The sequence below is a fragment of the Pseudophryne corroboree genome, chromosome 6 (assembly GCF_028390025.1).
Source record: "Pseudophryne corroboree isolate aPseCor3 chromosome 6, aPseCor3.hap2, whole genome shotgun sequence".
Classification (NCBI taxonomy): domain Eukaryota; kingdom Metazoa; phylum Chordata; class Amphibia; order Anura; family Myobatrachidae; genus Pseudophryne; species Pseudophryne corroboree.
The window spans coordinates 619,599,176-619,615,784 of record NC_086449.1 but is presented as its reverse complement, the minus strand read 5'-3'; the positions used below and the strand labels follow the sequence as shown (position 1 = coordinate 619,615,784).

General features: G+C 46.1%; 1 protein-coding gene across 8 annotated transcripts in view; it reads right to left on the bottom strand.

Moving 5' to 3' along the window:
• Positions 1-16,609, bottom strand: part of ABLIM3 (actin binding LIM protein family member 3) — a 313,166-nt gene that overhangs the window by 65,940 nt on the left and 230,617 nt on the right. For 3 of the 8 annotated variants that reach the window (XM_063928094.1, XM_063928087.1, XM_063928088.1), the window contains exons 7-13: positions 13,978-14,065; positions 12,654-12,712; positions 10,209-10,280; positions 9,386-9,541; positions 8,766-8,895; positions 6,493-6,591; positions 5,650-5,700 (exon numbers count right to left, since the gene is read on the bottom strand). In XM_063928094.1, the coding sequence (XP_063784164.1) occupies positions 5,650-5,700; positions 6,493-6,591; positions 8,766-8,895; positions 9,386-9,541; positions 10,209-10,280; positions 12,654-12,712; positions 13,978-14,065 (655 nt within the window). Of the gene's footprint in view, positions 1-5,649; positions 5,701-6,492; positions 6,592-6,878; positions 6,936-8,765; positions 8,896-9,385; positions 9,542-10,208; positions 10,281-12,653; positions 12,713-13,977; positions 14,066-16,609 lie in introns of all 8 variants that reach the window. The other 5 variants (XM_063928091.1, XM_063928090.1, XM_063928089.1 and 2 more) reach the window with 4 other exon arrangements.

Here is a 16,609-nt window from a genome sequence, read left to right as displayed (position 1 = left end):
CAGGCCAGTGATCCTGAGTGTGAGAAGGCCAGGAAGTGCTTTACTCAAAGCCTGAGAGTTACCTGCAAGCAGGGCCGTAACTACGTTGGTGCCAGGTTTGCCTGGCACACAGCGCAGTCACCCTGAAGGCGCAACTGCATGCATCCTTGGCCTGAAGTCAGCAGCATTGTAAAGAGTCAAACTGACTCATTACAAGTCGCCTGTGTGTGTGTGCTGCCGCCGGACTCCAGAGAGGAGAGGAGTAGCTCCGGGCCCGGCGGCAGGGGAGGAGGAGGGAGTTGGACTCGGGAGCCGCAGCAGCGCAATGTCATTGGTGGCGGCGCAGCTGCAGCTGTCCCTCTCCTTCACGTTGGCTGGCCGCGAACGCTCGCTGGAGCAGGGAGGAAGCGATCGCAGCCAGCCAGTGTGAAGGAAAGGCACAGCTGCAGCGGCAACGCCACCAATGACATTGCGCTGCTGCGGCTCCTGAGTCCCCCTCCTTCCTCCTCCTCCCCCGAAGCTGCTCCTCTCCTCTCCGGCGGCAGCACTTGGCTTGTAATGGGTTCTGCGATCGCTTCCTGCCCCACACATAGACGTGATCACCACTAGCTCTTGGACCCTCTCAGCGGCGGCGGTAAGCAAAACTGCTGGGGCTGGGGGTATATGTGTACCTGACACTGGGGGTATATGTGTACCTGACACTGGGGGTATATGGAGTGGTATTCATGTGACCGCCGGTCAGCTGACCGATAGTCACATGACTTCCTCCTCCATCCCGACGGCTCGCTATCCCGATGGTCGGCATGCCGACCAACAGGGACTATTCCCACTCGTGGGTGTCCACGACACCCATAGAGTGGGAACAGAACCCGTGGCGACTGCAGGTCACCACCGAGCCCGCAAGGGGCTTGCTGCACTCGCCCCTCCCCGCCGGGATCCCGGCGTTGGTATGCTGCCGGGATCCCGGCGTCGGTAAGCTGACCCCGCCGGTCAGCCGTACTACACCCGGTATATGTGTATCTGGCATTGGGGGTAGATGTGCATCTGGCACTGGGGGCATATGTATACCTGGCAATGGGGGTATATGTGTATATGGCACTGGGGGCATACAGTTGGGCAAAAAAGTATTTGGACAGCCACCGATTGTGCAAGTTGACCCACTTAAAAAGATGAGAGAGGTCTGTAATTTCCATCATAGGTACACTTCAACTGTGAGAGATAGAATCTGAAAAAAAACCAAGGAAATCACATTGTATGATTTTTAAACAATTTATTTGTATATTCTTGCAGAAAATAAATATTTGGACAATCAAAAAGTTTAACTCAATACTTTGTAATATAACCTCGGTTGGCAATTACAGAGGTCAAATGTTTCCTGTAGTTCTTGACCATGTTTGCACACACTGTAGTAGGTATTTTGGCCCACTCTTCCATGCAGATCTTCTCTAGATCTATCATGTTTAGGGGCTGTCGCCGGGCAACACAGACTTTCAACTCCCTCCACAGATTTTCTATTGGGTTGAGGTCTGGAGACTGGCTAGGCCGCTCCAGGACCTTGAAATGCTTCTTACGGAGCCACTCCTTAGTTGCCCAGGTGGTATGTTTGGGGTCATTGTCATGCTGGAAGACCCAGCCACCTTCCATCTTCAATGCTCTTACTGAGGGAAGGAGGTTTTTGCCCAAAATCTCACGATACATGGCCCCATTCGTTCTCTCCTTAATACGGATCAGTCGTCCTGTCCCCTTTGCAGAAAAGCAGCCCCAAAGCTTCACAGTGGGTATGGTGTTCTTGTGATGCTATTCATCATTCTTCTCCCTCCAAACACGGCGAGTGGAGTTTATACCAATCTGACCACGTTACATTCTTCCAATCCTCCTCTGGATCATCCATATGGTCACTGGCAAATTTTAGACGGGCCTGGACATGTGCTGGCTTAAGCAGGGAGACCTTTCGGGCGCTGCAGGATTTCAATCCATGATGACGTAGAGTGTTACTAATGGTAACCATTGTGACTGTGGTCCCAGCTCTCTTGAGGTCATTGACCAGGTCCCCCGTGTAGTTCTGTGCTGATTCCTTACCGTTCTTAAGATCATTGATACCCCACGAGGTGAGATCTTGCATGGAGCCCCAGGTCGAGGGAGATTGTCAGTCCATTTTTTAATAATTGTGCCAACAGTTGATCTCTTCTAACCAAGCTGCTTGCCTATTGTCGGGTAGCTCATCCCAGCCTTGTGCAGCTCTACAGTTTTGTCCCTGGTGTCCTTAGACAGCTCTCTGGTCTTGGCCATGGTGGAGAGGTAGCAGTCTGACTGTTTGAGGGTGTGGACAGGTGTCTTTTATACAGATAACCAGTTCAAACAGTTGCTATTAATACAGGTAACAAGTGGAGGATAGAAGAGCTTTTTAAAGAAGTAACAGGTCTGTGAGAGCCAGAAATCTTGCTGCTTGATAGGTGTCCAAATATTTATTTTCCACAAGAATATACAAGTAATTTGTTTAAAAATCATACAATGTGATTTCCTGTTTGGTTTTTTCAGATTCTGTCTCTCACAATTGAAGTGTACCTGTGATGAAAATTACAGACCTCTCTCATCTTTTTAAGTGGGTCATCTTGCACAATCGGTGGCTGTCCAAATACTTTTTTACCCCACTGTATGTGTACCTGGCACTGTGGGTATATGTGTACCTGGCACTGGGGGCATATGGGCATATGTGTATCCGGCACTGGGGGCATATGTTTTCCTGGCACTGGGGGTATATGTGTTCCTGGCACTGTGGGGCATATGTGTACCTGGCACTGGGGGCATATGTGTACCTGGCACTGGGGGCATATGTGTACGTGGCACTGGGGGCATATGTGTATCTGGAACTGGGGGCATATGGGCATATGTGAATCTGGCACTAGGGGCATATGTGTACCTGGCACTGGGGATATATGTGTACCTGGCGTTGGGGGCATATGTGTACCTGGCACGGGGGGTATATGTATCTGGCACTGCACACAACTCATATGCCATAATGTGTAAAAGGGGACTCTACCTGCCGTAATGTGTAATATGGGCTCTACCTGGTATAGTGGCGCTACTGTGTGGCGTAATTTGAATCATGGAGACTACTGTGCATTGGCATTACTATTCATTGGTATTTTCTGTGAATTGGTATTATTTGGTGGCCATACCCCTTCCCCTTGAAGCCACGCCCCTATATTTTTGGCGCACACTGGCCCTATTTTAAATAAGGAAAGGGGGAAGGGGAGGTAGCCGATGACGTTTCTTGCACACAGCGCTAAAATGTCTAGTAACGGCACTGCCTGCAAGGAAGCAGGCCAGACCATGAGACTGTATATGTAAGCAGCTGTGTAAGCCAAGCCAAGCCAGGCTGAGGCCTGTGATATACCTGTGAGAGACATGACTGGTAAGACTTTTCAGACTTTATTTGCAGACTAGCAGCCACAGGATAATCAGGGGCTAAGAAGTGAGCCAGTACCCTGATGAGGGGGTAGGTGTACAATATATTATTTTGTTTCATTTGTGCTGCCTGCAAAGCACCAGTTAATTTGTTTACCTGAAAAGCTGTGTTTGGATCCTGATCAAGCACCTAGACACTGCACAAACATTATATATATATATAACAAAATTACTATGATGAAACATGCATGTAATGCAGATGTCACATATCTGTATAGAGGATAAATATGTCCAGTATACATCTGTGCAGAGACATGTATAATGCAAGCACATATGTACATATATATACAGTATGTGTGTGGATTCCAGTCATGGCTGAGGAAGTGATCTGGATTTGCACAGATCAGCACATCTGTAAGTAAGTGGCTGGACAACAGCCATGATTTCCCACAGAGAAAAGGAATAAAGCTCTTACTTACACCACACAGCCAGCCCGGCAGAGACAAGGGAGAGATGGAAGAGAAAAGACACAGCAACACAACTTTTACACATCTTTGTTAATGATCATGATTATGCCTTTAATTCATTACAACTACTTTACTTCAGACCACTCTGTTCATGTCACACAGACAAAAGAGACCCATAGCGCTATGTTTAATTCTAACAACACATCATCTAGGAATCCAAGCAAGCAGCACTAAACCATTTCACACTGCAAGGCATGTTACACATTGCACAGGCTTAGCAGGAATTTCCTGCAGCGTCCTTCTGCATATGATTTTCCTACTGAGGGAGACTATTGTAAGTATGTATACAGCTGGGATCTAAGCCCTTAGAATGCCACCTTGATAACATCTCTAGTGCTTACCGGTTGTCAGAGATGGCCACACTGGCAAAAAGGACCACTTGATAACCCATTTCACATAATCCATGTGTCACCAAAGGTCATTTCCCAACCTTTAAATGTCAGACCTGCCCTTTATACAGCAGTATGCACAAGGGACAGGGGCACGACCACTCCACTGTCTCTGGAATCAAATCACTGTTCAATCTGCTGCCAGACCAGGACCACCGCCTTTCTTAAGTCACATGGTTTATTTATTGCTTACTTTAGTCTCATTTATTTCTTATATGTATCATAAGAGTAAGGGAGAACAAGGACTGTTTTTATTATGTACTGTATATTATTTTTGTATGTTTGAATATTTTAGTTACGTCAGCTGAAGAGCACCTAGATATATCCCTTTCCTGCAGAAGTGAAAACAGATGGTCTGATGATAAGTGTAAGACCCCATCACTGGGACATCAGAGGTGGTGGACAATACAAAACCTATGTGGGAAAGTAGAAGCAATCCACCTACCGTAAACCAGCTACCGTCTCTGTAAAAGCATCCTCTCCGCTACTTTATCTCACTTAAATATTTACATTCCTCACTTCAATGCAAGCGTAGGTGTACTCTTGCACCTAATCAGCATTTATGAAGGAAAATCCTTCATCCAGGGAACACTTGGGAAACAGTAACCACATGACATCACAGAAGAGTATGTGTGCTGCAGTTCTGTACATTTATGGCTCTTAGAGCTTTATTTACAAAGCTTTTGTAAGCTGCTGCTTCCCAGTGGGTTGGAGGTGAAAATTTAGCATGGCACTTGCAGTCAGTGTAATGCACGCTGGCTGTACACTGACTGTGAGTGCCGTATCAGACTGTGTGATTGCTCTTTATAAATAACAAGTCTTTGTTTCCTTAAGCACTGTCTAGGCAGTCTCATGTTGCTGTGACTTGTCGCCCCCTGGTTTACTTTAGGTGGAACGCGGCATAAAGTTATAGACAGATGCTTTTCTTACAGGCTCTATGGTTTAGTACTGCTTATATGTATTTACCTATCATCCACAAATATATATTCAGGCACTATTCTAATAAGGTATGCACAGCAAAGCATCAGGTTCTTATTTATACAACACATTGCATGATTACTAACTGGAACCCCGGACTATTGGTATATGTTGATCTAATCCATTGTGTAGTAATGAAATATACTTTAGGTGTTTAACAAGCAGCTCTTTCAATATGTACACCAAACTTCTCACATAACCAAAACATGCATTGTATAAACATCCCATGTTAACCGTGCATAATGTGCTGCTTGTATGGTACAGCATACATGCATCACTGACAGCTGAGTATATAACACATCAGTCACTATGCATTGGAGAGCATACAGCACATCAAGGTGTAGCATGCAACTGGGATTTAACAGTACCATGCCGCTTATAGATGGGAGGTTTCCGGTAAATGTTACTCTCTGCAACAGCTGTGAGGAGAAAGGGAAAGGAAAGCAGAAAGAGGGAGGAAAAAGACAGGAGGAAAAGTGAAAGAGGAAGTGTACAGAGCAGAGGGGAGGTACAGGAGACAACAATCACAAGAGACAGAGGCGTGACATGAGAACATTGAGAAGCAGAGATGAGTGAGAGGGAAAACAGAAGTGAGAGGTAAGAGAACAAGAACAAGGAATAGTGCTGCATAATCTGCTGCTATGTGACCAGCCATTAAGCCTAGGGACAAGTTACACAGTGGAAGTGTGGCTGTGCTACTGCAAATGTAGTAGTAGGAGGGCCGAAGGACGTGGCACTGGGAAACTGCCAGCACACAGGACAATGAATTTCATATCTGGTTCTATTTGTTGAGTTACAATATTTGTATTGTCTGCCTATGGCAGTGTAGTTCATCAGACCCCAAAACCAAGATGATATTATATATTCTTCCTGGAAACTGTGCTATGTATGTTTACTGTCGCAGTCTATGCTTCTCTACATAACGTTACTACTGACTCACAACTCTTTTATGTTGCATACATCTGCATGCACCATTTTGCTGGCTCTGTCATACAGCTTTGAAATCACTGGGATATGAGCTAATGTCTCTGCGTTGTAGGGAATAAGCTTGTGATGTCAGCTCTGCAGGGAAGGAGCTATGCACCTGTATTACTGAGCGTTCCAGAGAGTTGCCCCCACCTCTGAGGTAAGAGGAACTGTTCTACTGCCTGCTGTCATATTTCTTAACTTGGCTATCTCTTTATTTTCAGAAGGACCTTGTGCTTTCCTACCTGGTATGTGGAAATGTCGAGGAGCTTGGTAAAGAGTCGGTGTAGAGCACCGTACATCTACCTGACTATAGTAAGGGGAGTTACGCCCACTCTCTGTGCCTGGAATACGTGTGGTGAATATGCATTGGAAGTCAGTAAAAATGGATATGTGTCAAAATGTATCAGGAGATAGATGAAACAAAGCAAGAGGGAAGAGGATACAAAGCGAGAAATAAGAGAAAGAAAAAGACAAAGCAGAAATAGTGAGGTGCTAAGATTCAGTGGCACATCACACTCAAGACGGGGCGGTTCTGCTGACTCCATCTTGGGGCAGTGCAGGAGGAAGCCTGAGTAACTATGTTATAAGGTCATTATGCAGGAACCTGTATAACTGTTTCATACATTACCTAATAATGAAATTGGATTTATCCTGGAGTTTTGATTCATTTTAAGAGCTAATAAATCTAAAACACAAGTTGACACAGTAGGACACGAGTAAGTGTAAGCTTCTCATGATATGGTACATTTTAAGGTGTGAGTCAAACACCATAAAACCATGATTTCACATTGTAGAATATACAGAGATTGTCATGGTTGGTTGTGGGCCAGTCAGACTGCCCTGAGCTAAAATGTGAAGACTATAGTACACGATAGAAAGCCTCCATAAGTCGATTTTAATGGTTTCCAACATACTGTAATATCCAATTCTTGGCCAGTTCCTGAAACAGGGACATATGTTTGGGAAAATGACTATGCCCTTCCAGGGGAGTGTCTTTAGGGCCCTGGTCCCGCTGACTCTGTGTGAAGGACCCCAGACATATAGAAGAACCAGTGGTTATTGGAAACTTTCCAGGACTGACTTCTCGGGGGAATGTCATCACACAGAGGTTCATGATTTAGCAAGCTTCCTATGACTATTAATCATGCAGTTCTCATTATTCCTAAAGTGCTACATAATTTGATGATGCTATATAAACAAATAAATATTAATATTAATTGTGCCAAGGTAGGGACAATGGAAAGCGTTTAGCATCCCAATGGACGGGAGGCCAGTTTTCATGTGACCGACGCTAAAATCCCGACACCACTCAGGAGACCGGAGCCGGAAAACAGTCAGCCGACATTCCAAAGGTAAGTATTGGGGTAACTGTTTGGGATAGGCCTTGGGGGCTTAGGGTTAGGCACTAGGGAAGTTAGGTTTAGGCACTCAGGGGAAGGGGAGGGGGGAGTTTTGCCCTAGACGCCACCCCTGGAGGATTAGCCCTAGCCACCACACCCAGAGGGTTAGGTTTAGGGAGGTGGGGGGGATTTGTAAAAATATTCATCCCCTCTGACGGCAGGATCTTCAATGTTGGGGTGGCGGTGTCTGTCATGTGACTGCCTGCATCCTGACGATCGGTGTATCATACCAAACATGGGACAATACCAAGCAGTCATAGTCCTGCACAGGAGAGCGGTGTCCCAAGAGCATCCCATTGCTAGATGGCAGGCATTTAACTTTGCTATCCAACTGGGTCTTTCATGATATCGTGTTTTAGTTTATGTGGTTATTTAACTCCGGAATCGACAAATCCCTGGGGGCCAGGTCGCCCCTAGATTTTGCTACCTGGCTACCAGATTATGCAGGGAGGGAGTGAGGAAGCAGATCTTCATCAACCCCAGTGGAGATTTGTGGGCGTGCCTGTATTGAGGCGGCCATTTCATGCACAGGAGTGCATGTGCTGAATGTCCAACCCGGCCTGCACTGACTCCTACTGTCCATCCTGGCCTGGCCTGTCTGCTGTCTCCACACTCTGGCTGCATAGGGGATACCTCCTCATTTGTGTGACCGTGGGGGTTGGTTGGCCGTGAGGGTTCGCTGTCCATTAATGTTGGGGAAGGGTGTTAGGCGATGGCTGTTTGGGGAGAAACTACACAGCATTGTGGCTGCAAAGGGCTGGTTTGCCTCGGGGTTCCAGCTCAGCTATTTGACCATGAGGGAGTTGATAACGCAAGTTTCAGTTACTTTTTTTTGGGGGGGGGGGGGGGTTGGGGATGGTGGTCTGGCTCCTACACTTTCATCCTGGCTCCTAGATTTTAGAATAATTTGTCAAGCCCTGATTTAACTACAGATGACCACAAATTTCAGTAGATCTGAGCGCCCTCTAGTGTTGAAACAGATGGCCATTCAGTTTACCAGTCAGTTGGATGAAGTTTAGAGAGAGATCCAACAACAGTTATTCTAGATCATGAAATCCTGAGCAAGTAATCCCCACAGTCTGGAGAGGACAGTATATGGAGAGGTAATGACTTACCTGACATGTAGTAATGCTGCGGGGAGCGAGGCATGGTAAGGGAGAGATCTCTATGGCTGTAAAGAGGAGAATCAATATATCCTGGACTTGATGATCTTCTTTGTCGCAAATCCATTCCTTCATAGATATCCTATGGAAAGCAGGAAATACTTAGCACCAGTTTGGTAATAATGGGAAGATATGCTAAACAGGGTGGTAGGATATTACATTCAACAGCTAGAGACCATATTTTTCACATAGACGTCACTGTCCTCTGGTGGTAGTGAGCAGCAGAGACCGGTAAACAATGGCCCATCTCTTCTAATAAATGACATAGAACCAGCAGCGCCTACTCAAGTCCATGGCTCCCACAAATACAGCGCTAATACATATAATTTACAATAAGAGATGTTATTTTCTGTATTCAGCAGTTGTTGCACTACAGCTCCTAAATTGCTTCAACAACTAATCCAAAGCTGACTGGCAAAGCATTCTGGGAACTGTAGTTCACCAACCGGAGGAGAGCAGGAGATTATCCAAGCCCCCTGTATGGTAAAGACATTGATAGAGAGAGTGACAAATTGCAGGGATTATGTTGTCTGTGACAGGCAGCAGCAGGCAATGTAGTAATGATGTTATACCTCCCCATAGCTGTATCTCTCCAGCATCTCATCCGACGTGTATCTGCTATACGGCTGGTAAGATATAAGGTCAGGACGCTGCACTGCGTAGATTGCTTTAATCTTAGGGAGAGCAGCTAAATCCTTGTAATTTAGAATCTCATTGTTTACTTTAGCCTGAGGGAGAAAGGAGGAAGAGAAGGGAAAAAGACAGGTGACAAGAGCCCATATTTCTAGAGCGGATCATCCTCACAGCATCTTATGGCCCATGTCCTACAATAAGACATAGAGATGCTCTGTGGAAGGTCATCTTGCTAAATATGGCTGAAAGGGTTAACAATATGCAACAGACATAAGCCAAGGAAACATGCAGAAGGAGATAGGATTCCTATTGGAGTTTATCTAACATCACTATCTGGATAATACACGTTAGGGGATCTTTGGTGATTACTGCTGCGGAATATAATGGGGAGACATTTTATTAAGGGACAAAAAAACAACCGGTTTTTAATTCAGGAAAAAAAATGCCCCTACAAATCTCACAGCAAAATTCACAGAAATTCTGCAATTTTGGAGCGAACTACATTTCCCCACTGCCTTTTCCAGGTTATCCTACAGCCCTACATAAGAGATGTCTACCTGCTATAGTTATATATCCTCCACTTCTACTGAACAGGTACTCAAAGATAAAGTATTAAGAATGCAGGTTAAATACAGATTAATATGAAAATAAACACATTAAACAGGAAACACTACATCTGTCATTGAAAAACTACATTAAGTTATACTGGTTGACACCTTTCTACAAATATATCTAGAACTTCAAGATGTTATTGTCACTTACACATATAACACGGTTGGGGGAGCCAATGCTAGATCCTGGAGGGGAGATTGAGGTTTCAGAAGCTCTTCTGTACTGTGAACACAAAAAAGGAGGACATACTGTAACAAAAAAACATCCAAGCCAGTACACCTATTCACTGAGCCTAAATGTGGTCCGATTATGCTAATTTATGTTAGTACCAATGGTCTACAATACAGGTATTCAATGAAGTATGTTGCCAAATTGTCAATTTAAGCTCCCCCAGATTCATATGTCATAGGTAAAACATACAGGGGGTATGTAATTTGTAATCTCTGAGCTATAGATTTGGCCCACCTGCCTATACAATTACGCCCGTTTTCGCCTGTTTTTAAAACATTTTTCGCCAAATCCGTTTCTCCTTTTTTTGTGTGAAATTGTGCATTGGCGAAAAATGACTTAATAGCTACAAAAACGGCACACATTATCGCAGGTGAGAAAACATGTGGATTTGCTGATCCACATATTTTTAGCTCCTGCTGAATTTTTCGACTAGGTGAAAAAACGGCCCTGCTATTGAATAGGGCGAATCCCCATTCGCCCTAAAAACAGCGAAAAGTTCATTTTTTTCTCCTAGGTGTAAAAAAACTAACCTAATTGCACCCCCCCCCCCCCCCCCACAGGCCATTAAATGGGTGCATAACCTTCTTTTCTGTTCATAGAGTCACAATGGAAGATTATACTCATTTGTATACACAATAATGAAAAGTATTCTTGCTTTAAAATATAATGTATTAAAAAGTACTTTTAGGAAAAGAGAAGGTCTTTGCAGCTATGCCTATGGGTCAGTATATAAGCGTGTACACTTTTGCGAAGGGGGGATAGTCATGACACATATGGGTATATTCAATTAGGGTTGAAAGCTGCCGTCTGTCAAAAAGACAGCAGTTTTCGACTTTTTAAAGTCGAATCGTGATTCGACCTATTCAATCCCAGCATTTTTTGATTTGACAAGTCGGGGAATTCCACTTGTCGAATAGGACGTGAATCGGTGGTATAGCTGCCGATTCACGTACTTTTGAGGGAAATCCTGTCGAATTTGGCCCCGTTTCTGACCATCTCAGTCCGACATAAAAAAATGTCGGACTGAGATTAGGGACCTTAGTGGAGGTGTGGGGGGAGAGTCGCGGGGAGACGGTGGAGAGCAGTGCGCAGCCAGACCCCACGGCGGGCAGTGCTGGAGACTGGGGGAGAGCAGCGCCGGAGACGGGAGAGCCGCGGGCAGACAGATCCCCCGGCAGGCAGTGCTGGAAATGAAGGGAGAGCAGCGCCGGAGACGGGGGAGCCGCGGGCAGCCATACCCCCGGCGGGCAGTGCTGGAGACGGGGGGAGAGTAGCACCGGAGATGGGGAGCCGTGGGCAGACGGGGTGAGCAGCGCTGGAGGATGTCACAGCCGCCGCTCACAGCAGCGTCCACCCGGCTCCAGCAAGCGAGACCTCGCTTGCTGGAGCCGGGTGGACGCTGCCATGAACGGCGGCTGTGATGCGGGGACGGGGAGCGGAGGGACGTGAGGCAGAGAGACGGGGGGAGACGGGGGAGAGATGCCGGCAGACTGGGGAGAGCAGCGCTACAGCAGCAGCTATATAGCCACTGCTGTAGCGCTGCTCTCCCCAGTCTGTCCGCGGCTCTCCCCCATCTAGCTCCTGCATCTCAATTCAACTTTTTTAAAAGTCGAATTGAGATGACATTGAATAGCCCAAGTCGGATCCATTCCGACAAGTGAATGTCGGAATGGATCCGACTTCAATTGAATATACCCTATGGAGCCTAATGCGCAGTAGACCACAAGATGCTCCCGCACTGCATGCACAGAAATAAATGTGTATATTCGCCCGGTTGCAGTGTTGTACTAATGTTGCAGTGCATATGTCCCAATCTCTATGTCATCATCACCAAGGTACATTTTCACCATCCCATCCTTGGTGTAAGTCTGGAAACAGGCAGATTTACTTTAATGTCCAACACTGCATAGCCCGTAGCTGTATCAACACTTTGTGTATGTGAGAAAGTCATGCCACAGTTCAAATACGCCTCTTCAGATGCAAGCCGAGATGCAAATGAAAGGTGTATGACTGCATCACCCGTACTTGTGTAAGCCCAGCATTTGTGGTGCAAAAAACACAATCGATACACTCTGCAAACGTATATGTGAGGTTCATGTAAAAATATAAAGGGGATAAAAATGGTTGTGAAGTGAAGTCAGATTTTTTTCCCTGTAATGAGCAAATAAAAAGAAATATTAAACTCAATATGCTAGTAATAGAGATGTCAGTTTGCTCCCTCCTCCAGCAAACATTCACTTGGGGTAGACTACAAAATAAAAATTTTTTAATATATATATATATTTATTCCTGGTGCAACAAAGGCACGAGAACATTAGAAGAAAAGCGGATGTAAAAGGGATCACAGAAGTATAGTCCACTCACTTTTAGCTTCCTCTCTGCACGGGCTGCCTGTTTGCAGATTGGATGCCACACTTCAGAGCCTGGAGAAAACAGAAATTGCTACTTAACAGGAATAATGCCACATAATTCTAGCAATCTGTTAGAAGGGAAGAACACAGGAAGAGAAATGACAGTAGACGAGACGGAGTGGAACCTAGAATCAGGCATCGCTCGCCGTACTCCTGTCAGCCTGCACTATTGAGAACACATTTCCATAGCTCACTGGCAGTTAATGGGATATTCGGAACACACAGCAGAATCTGAAGGTCACCTTCAGCATGACAATGGCTCTCTTGGGAATCCTTGATAATAGCTCTGTCTGAATTCTTTGTTCTGCTGGCACTCAAGCCATGACGGGGATTTTGTAAAGAGCTATGATGGTATACGGTGCACTGCAACCATGATATACCAAGCTGTGACACAGTTACAGTATGTTTTCCCAATGTGAACAGAGAGATAGTCTCGTATATTGCTGCACCCAGCAGCTGGGTCCAGGAGGGTGCAGGGAATGTGGCCAGAGGTGAACAACCCACGCAAGCATATGCGGAATCCACACTAATAAGCAGATTTACAGACTGCAGTCTAGAGCGCAAAGACACATGTGATTTAGGAAATTAGCTCATAATTTCTTTTTTTAATGCTGTATTGTCAGCAGATACTTTACTGAAATAAATTGATGGCCTCAAAAATGAAATAAGTTAATTAACAAATTAGCTTTTTTTTTTTAAATAAATGCCCATCTTCCAGATGGACAGACAGTAAATGGGAAAAAAAAGAACCTTTAACCATTTTGCTTGTTAAAATAAATCTTTTTTTTTTTGGGCAGTGCACTAAAGGGTAGATAGTAGCACAGTGCAGGTACAGTGCAGGCCAGGAGAGGGCACCAAAGACACCTTTTGCAATGAGTGACCGAGCTAGAAAATGATCAGCGATGATGTAACGTTAAGCACCTTACTGACTACAAGATATATTAAGCAAATACATGCATCGGCTTCTATAAATTTCTAGTTATATAATCTGTCGTGCATTCTTACATTGTTTTATTGGACACGTGAAGGCTTAAAATAAAAAATCTGTGCAGTGTTTCCTGAACATTGTGTATGTACCAGCTCAGGGACCAGCAATGATCAGCCTAGCAACAGTAACTGAGAGATTGTGAGGCAGAGATAATCTTTGCCGTGGTCCCAAAGAGTAGTGGAGAGACCAGCAATATGAATCGGTGTTCTAAGCAGGATAGACAGTATGCAATGGGACGCGGAGCAGGAGATTACATCCTGACAGCATTACAGCGAGCCACATCTCCTACCTGTCAGGTACATTTCCTCTCCTTCTGAGAACATCTGCTGGCAGCGCACACAGCGGGCACATGTCGGGTGATAATGCTTGCCGCCTGCCTGAAGAAACAAGATACTTTATCAGTGTCTCCTATTTCAAGTGTTTTTTCCCTTTGCTATGTAGTTTAATAAATTGTTAGACTAGCTGAAAAATAGGTCATGTACTTAAATACAATCATATTATAAGACCACAGTTCTCTACAATTTGTATTACTTAGTATACAAACACATATTGCTCATTGGTTTTAAAAACAAAATTCCACAAAAACCTGTTCAATTGACTACTGAAGAAGGAAGCATGTCTCTCTCAGATTTGTCCAGCAAATCTGGGCTATTTATACTCTCCTACTTATCACAATGGGCCTAATTCAGACTTGATCGTAGCCGTGCAGGCTACGATCAGTTACTCAGACATGCGGGGGACGCCCAACACAGGGCTAGTCTGCCCCGCATGTCTGGCTCTGCCCTGCCGCACAAGTACAAAAGCATCGCACAGCGGCGATGCTTTAGTACTTGACGAGTAGCTCCCTACCAGCACAGCTCCTGGCGCTGGCAGGGAGCTACTCGTCGCTGTCCGGGTCACAGCGGCTGCGTGTGACATCACGCAGCCGCCATGGCCTGCCCCCCGTACGGTCAGGGCATGCTTGCGTTGCCCGGGCCACGCCCCTAAAACGGCGGCCAAACGCAGCGATCAGGTCTGAATTAGGCCCAATGAGAGCCTAAATAAAGCAAAATGAAAATGAAGGAATAAAATGAATAAAAATAAACAACCAGGCAGACTGATAATAACACAGAGCCTAAGCAGGCTGTCAACCGCTCTCCATGTGGTTCTCAGACTATTCTGCTCTGGGCCCCCCTCTGACACAATGAGGCACCACAGAAAAGGCATCACGTCATCAGCTAATTAGCAAAATTAGTATATGCCCTTACATTGAATCCAATATCCCCACGTACACATGGGTCCTCACTCATCTTACCCGTGGCTTCTAATAGTTGCGGATCTATTGCCGCGATTACAGTACCCACAAATGTGCGCAGACAATGTGCATGCACCTGTGATTTATAGGATCGCATTGTGCATACTATCCAGCGAAAAGGTTACACGCGGGTATAGCTAATCGCTATGCATGCGCCCCGTTCATGGGTAAGATGACCGTAGACACATCTGTAACCCTGACATGGCATCTGACATCCACGCATACTTCTTACATGGCATCTGACATCCGCACATACCCTTTCCTATACATAGCATCAAACATCCCCTCCTACCCCTTACATATTATCAGCTATTCCCACATACCCTTGGCATGCCATCAGACATCCCTGCATACCCCTGACATGACATCAAACATCTCCAAATACCCTGACATGGCATCAGACATCCCCAAATACCCTGACATGGCATCAGACATCCTTACATACCCATGACATAGCATCAGACATCCCCAAATACCCCTGACATGGCATCATACATCCCCAAATACCCACGACATAGCATCAGACATCCCCAAATACCCCTGACATGGCATCAGACATCCTCACATACCCCTGGCCTGGCATCAGGCATCCTCACATACCCCTGACATGGCATCAGATATCCCTAAATACCCATGACATGGCATCAGAGTGTGTACTACGTGATACTGATGGTTGGGATCCCGGCACCCAGCAGACCGGAATGCCGGCAGCAGGGCGAGCGCAAAAGAGCCCCTTGTGGGCTAACTGGGAGCGCCACGGTGCGGGCACGGTGGTACGCTACGAGTGCCATGCTATTTATTTTCCCTCCAGGGATGTCGTGGACACCGCAAGAGAGAGAATAGTTGTCGGTATGGCAGCTGTCGGGATCCCGGCGCCGGTATGCTGAGCGCCAGGATCCCGACAGCCGGCATATCAAATTCCTCCCGGCATCAGACATCCCCACATGCCCCTGACATGGCATCAGACATCCCCACATAACCCTGACCGGTCATCCAACATACCCACATACCCATGACATGGCATCAGTCATCCCCACATAACCCTGACATGGCATCAGACATCCCCACATACCCCTGACCTGGCATCAGTCATCCCCACATAACCCTGACATGACATCAGACATACCCACATACCCCTGACCTGGCATTAGACATCCCCAAATACCCCTGAAATGGCATCAGACATCCCCACATACCCCTGACATGGCATCAGACATCCCCACATAACCCTGACCGGTCATCCAACATACCCACATACCCATGACATGGCATCAGTCATCCCCACATAACCCTGACATGGCATCAGACATCCCCACATACCCCTGACCTGGCATCACACATCCACACATACCCCTGACATGACATCAGACATACCCACATACCCCTGACCTGGCATTAGACATCCCCAAATACCCCTGAAATGGCATCAGACATCCCCACATACCCCTGACATGGCATCAGACATCCCCACATACCCCTGACATGGCATCACACATCCACACATACCCCTGACATGACATCAGACATACCTACATACCCCTGACCTGGCATTAGACATCCCCAAATACCCCTGAAATGGCATCAGACATCCCCACATACCCCTGACATGGCATCAGACATCCCCACA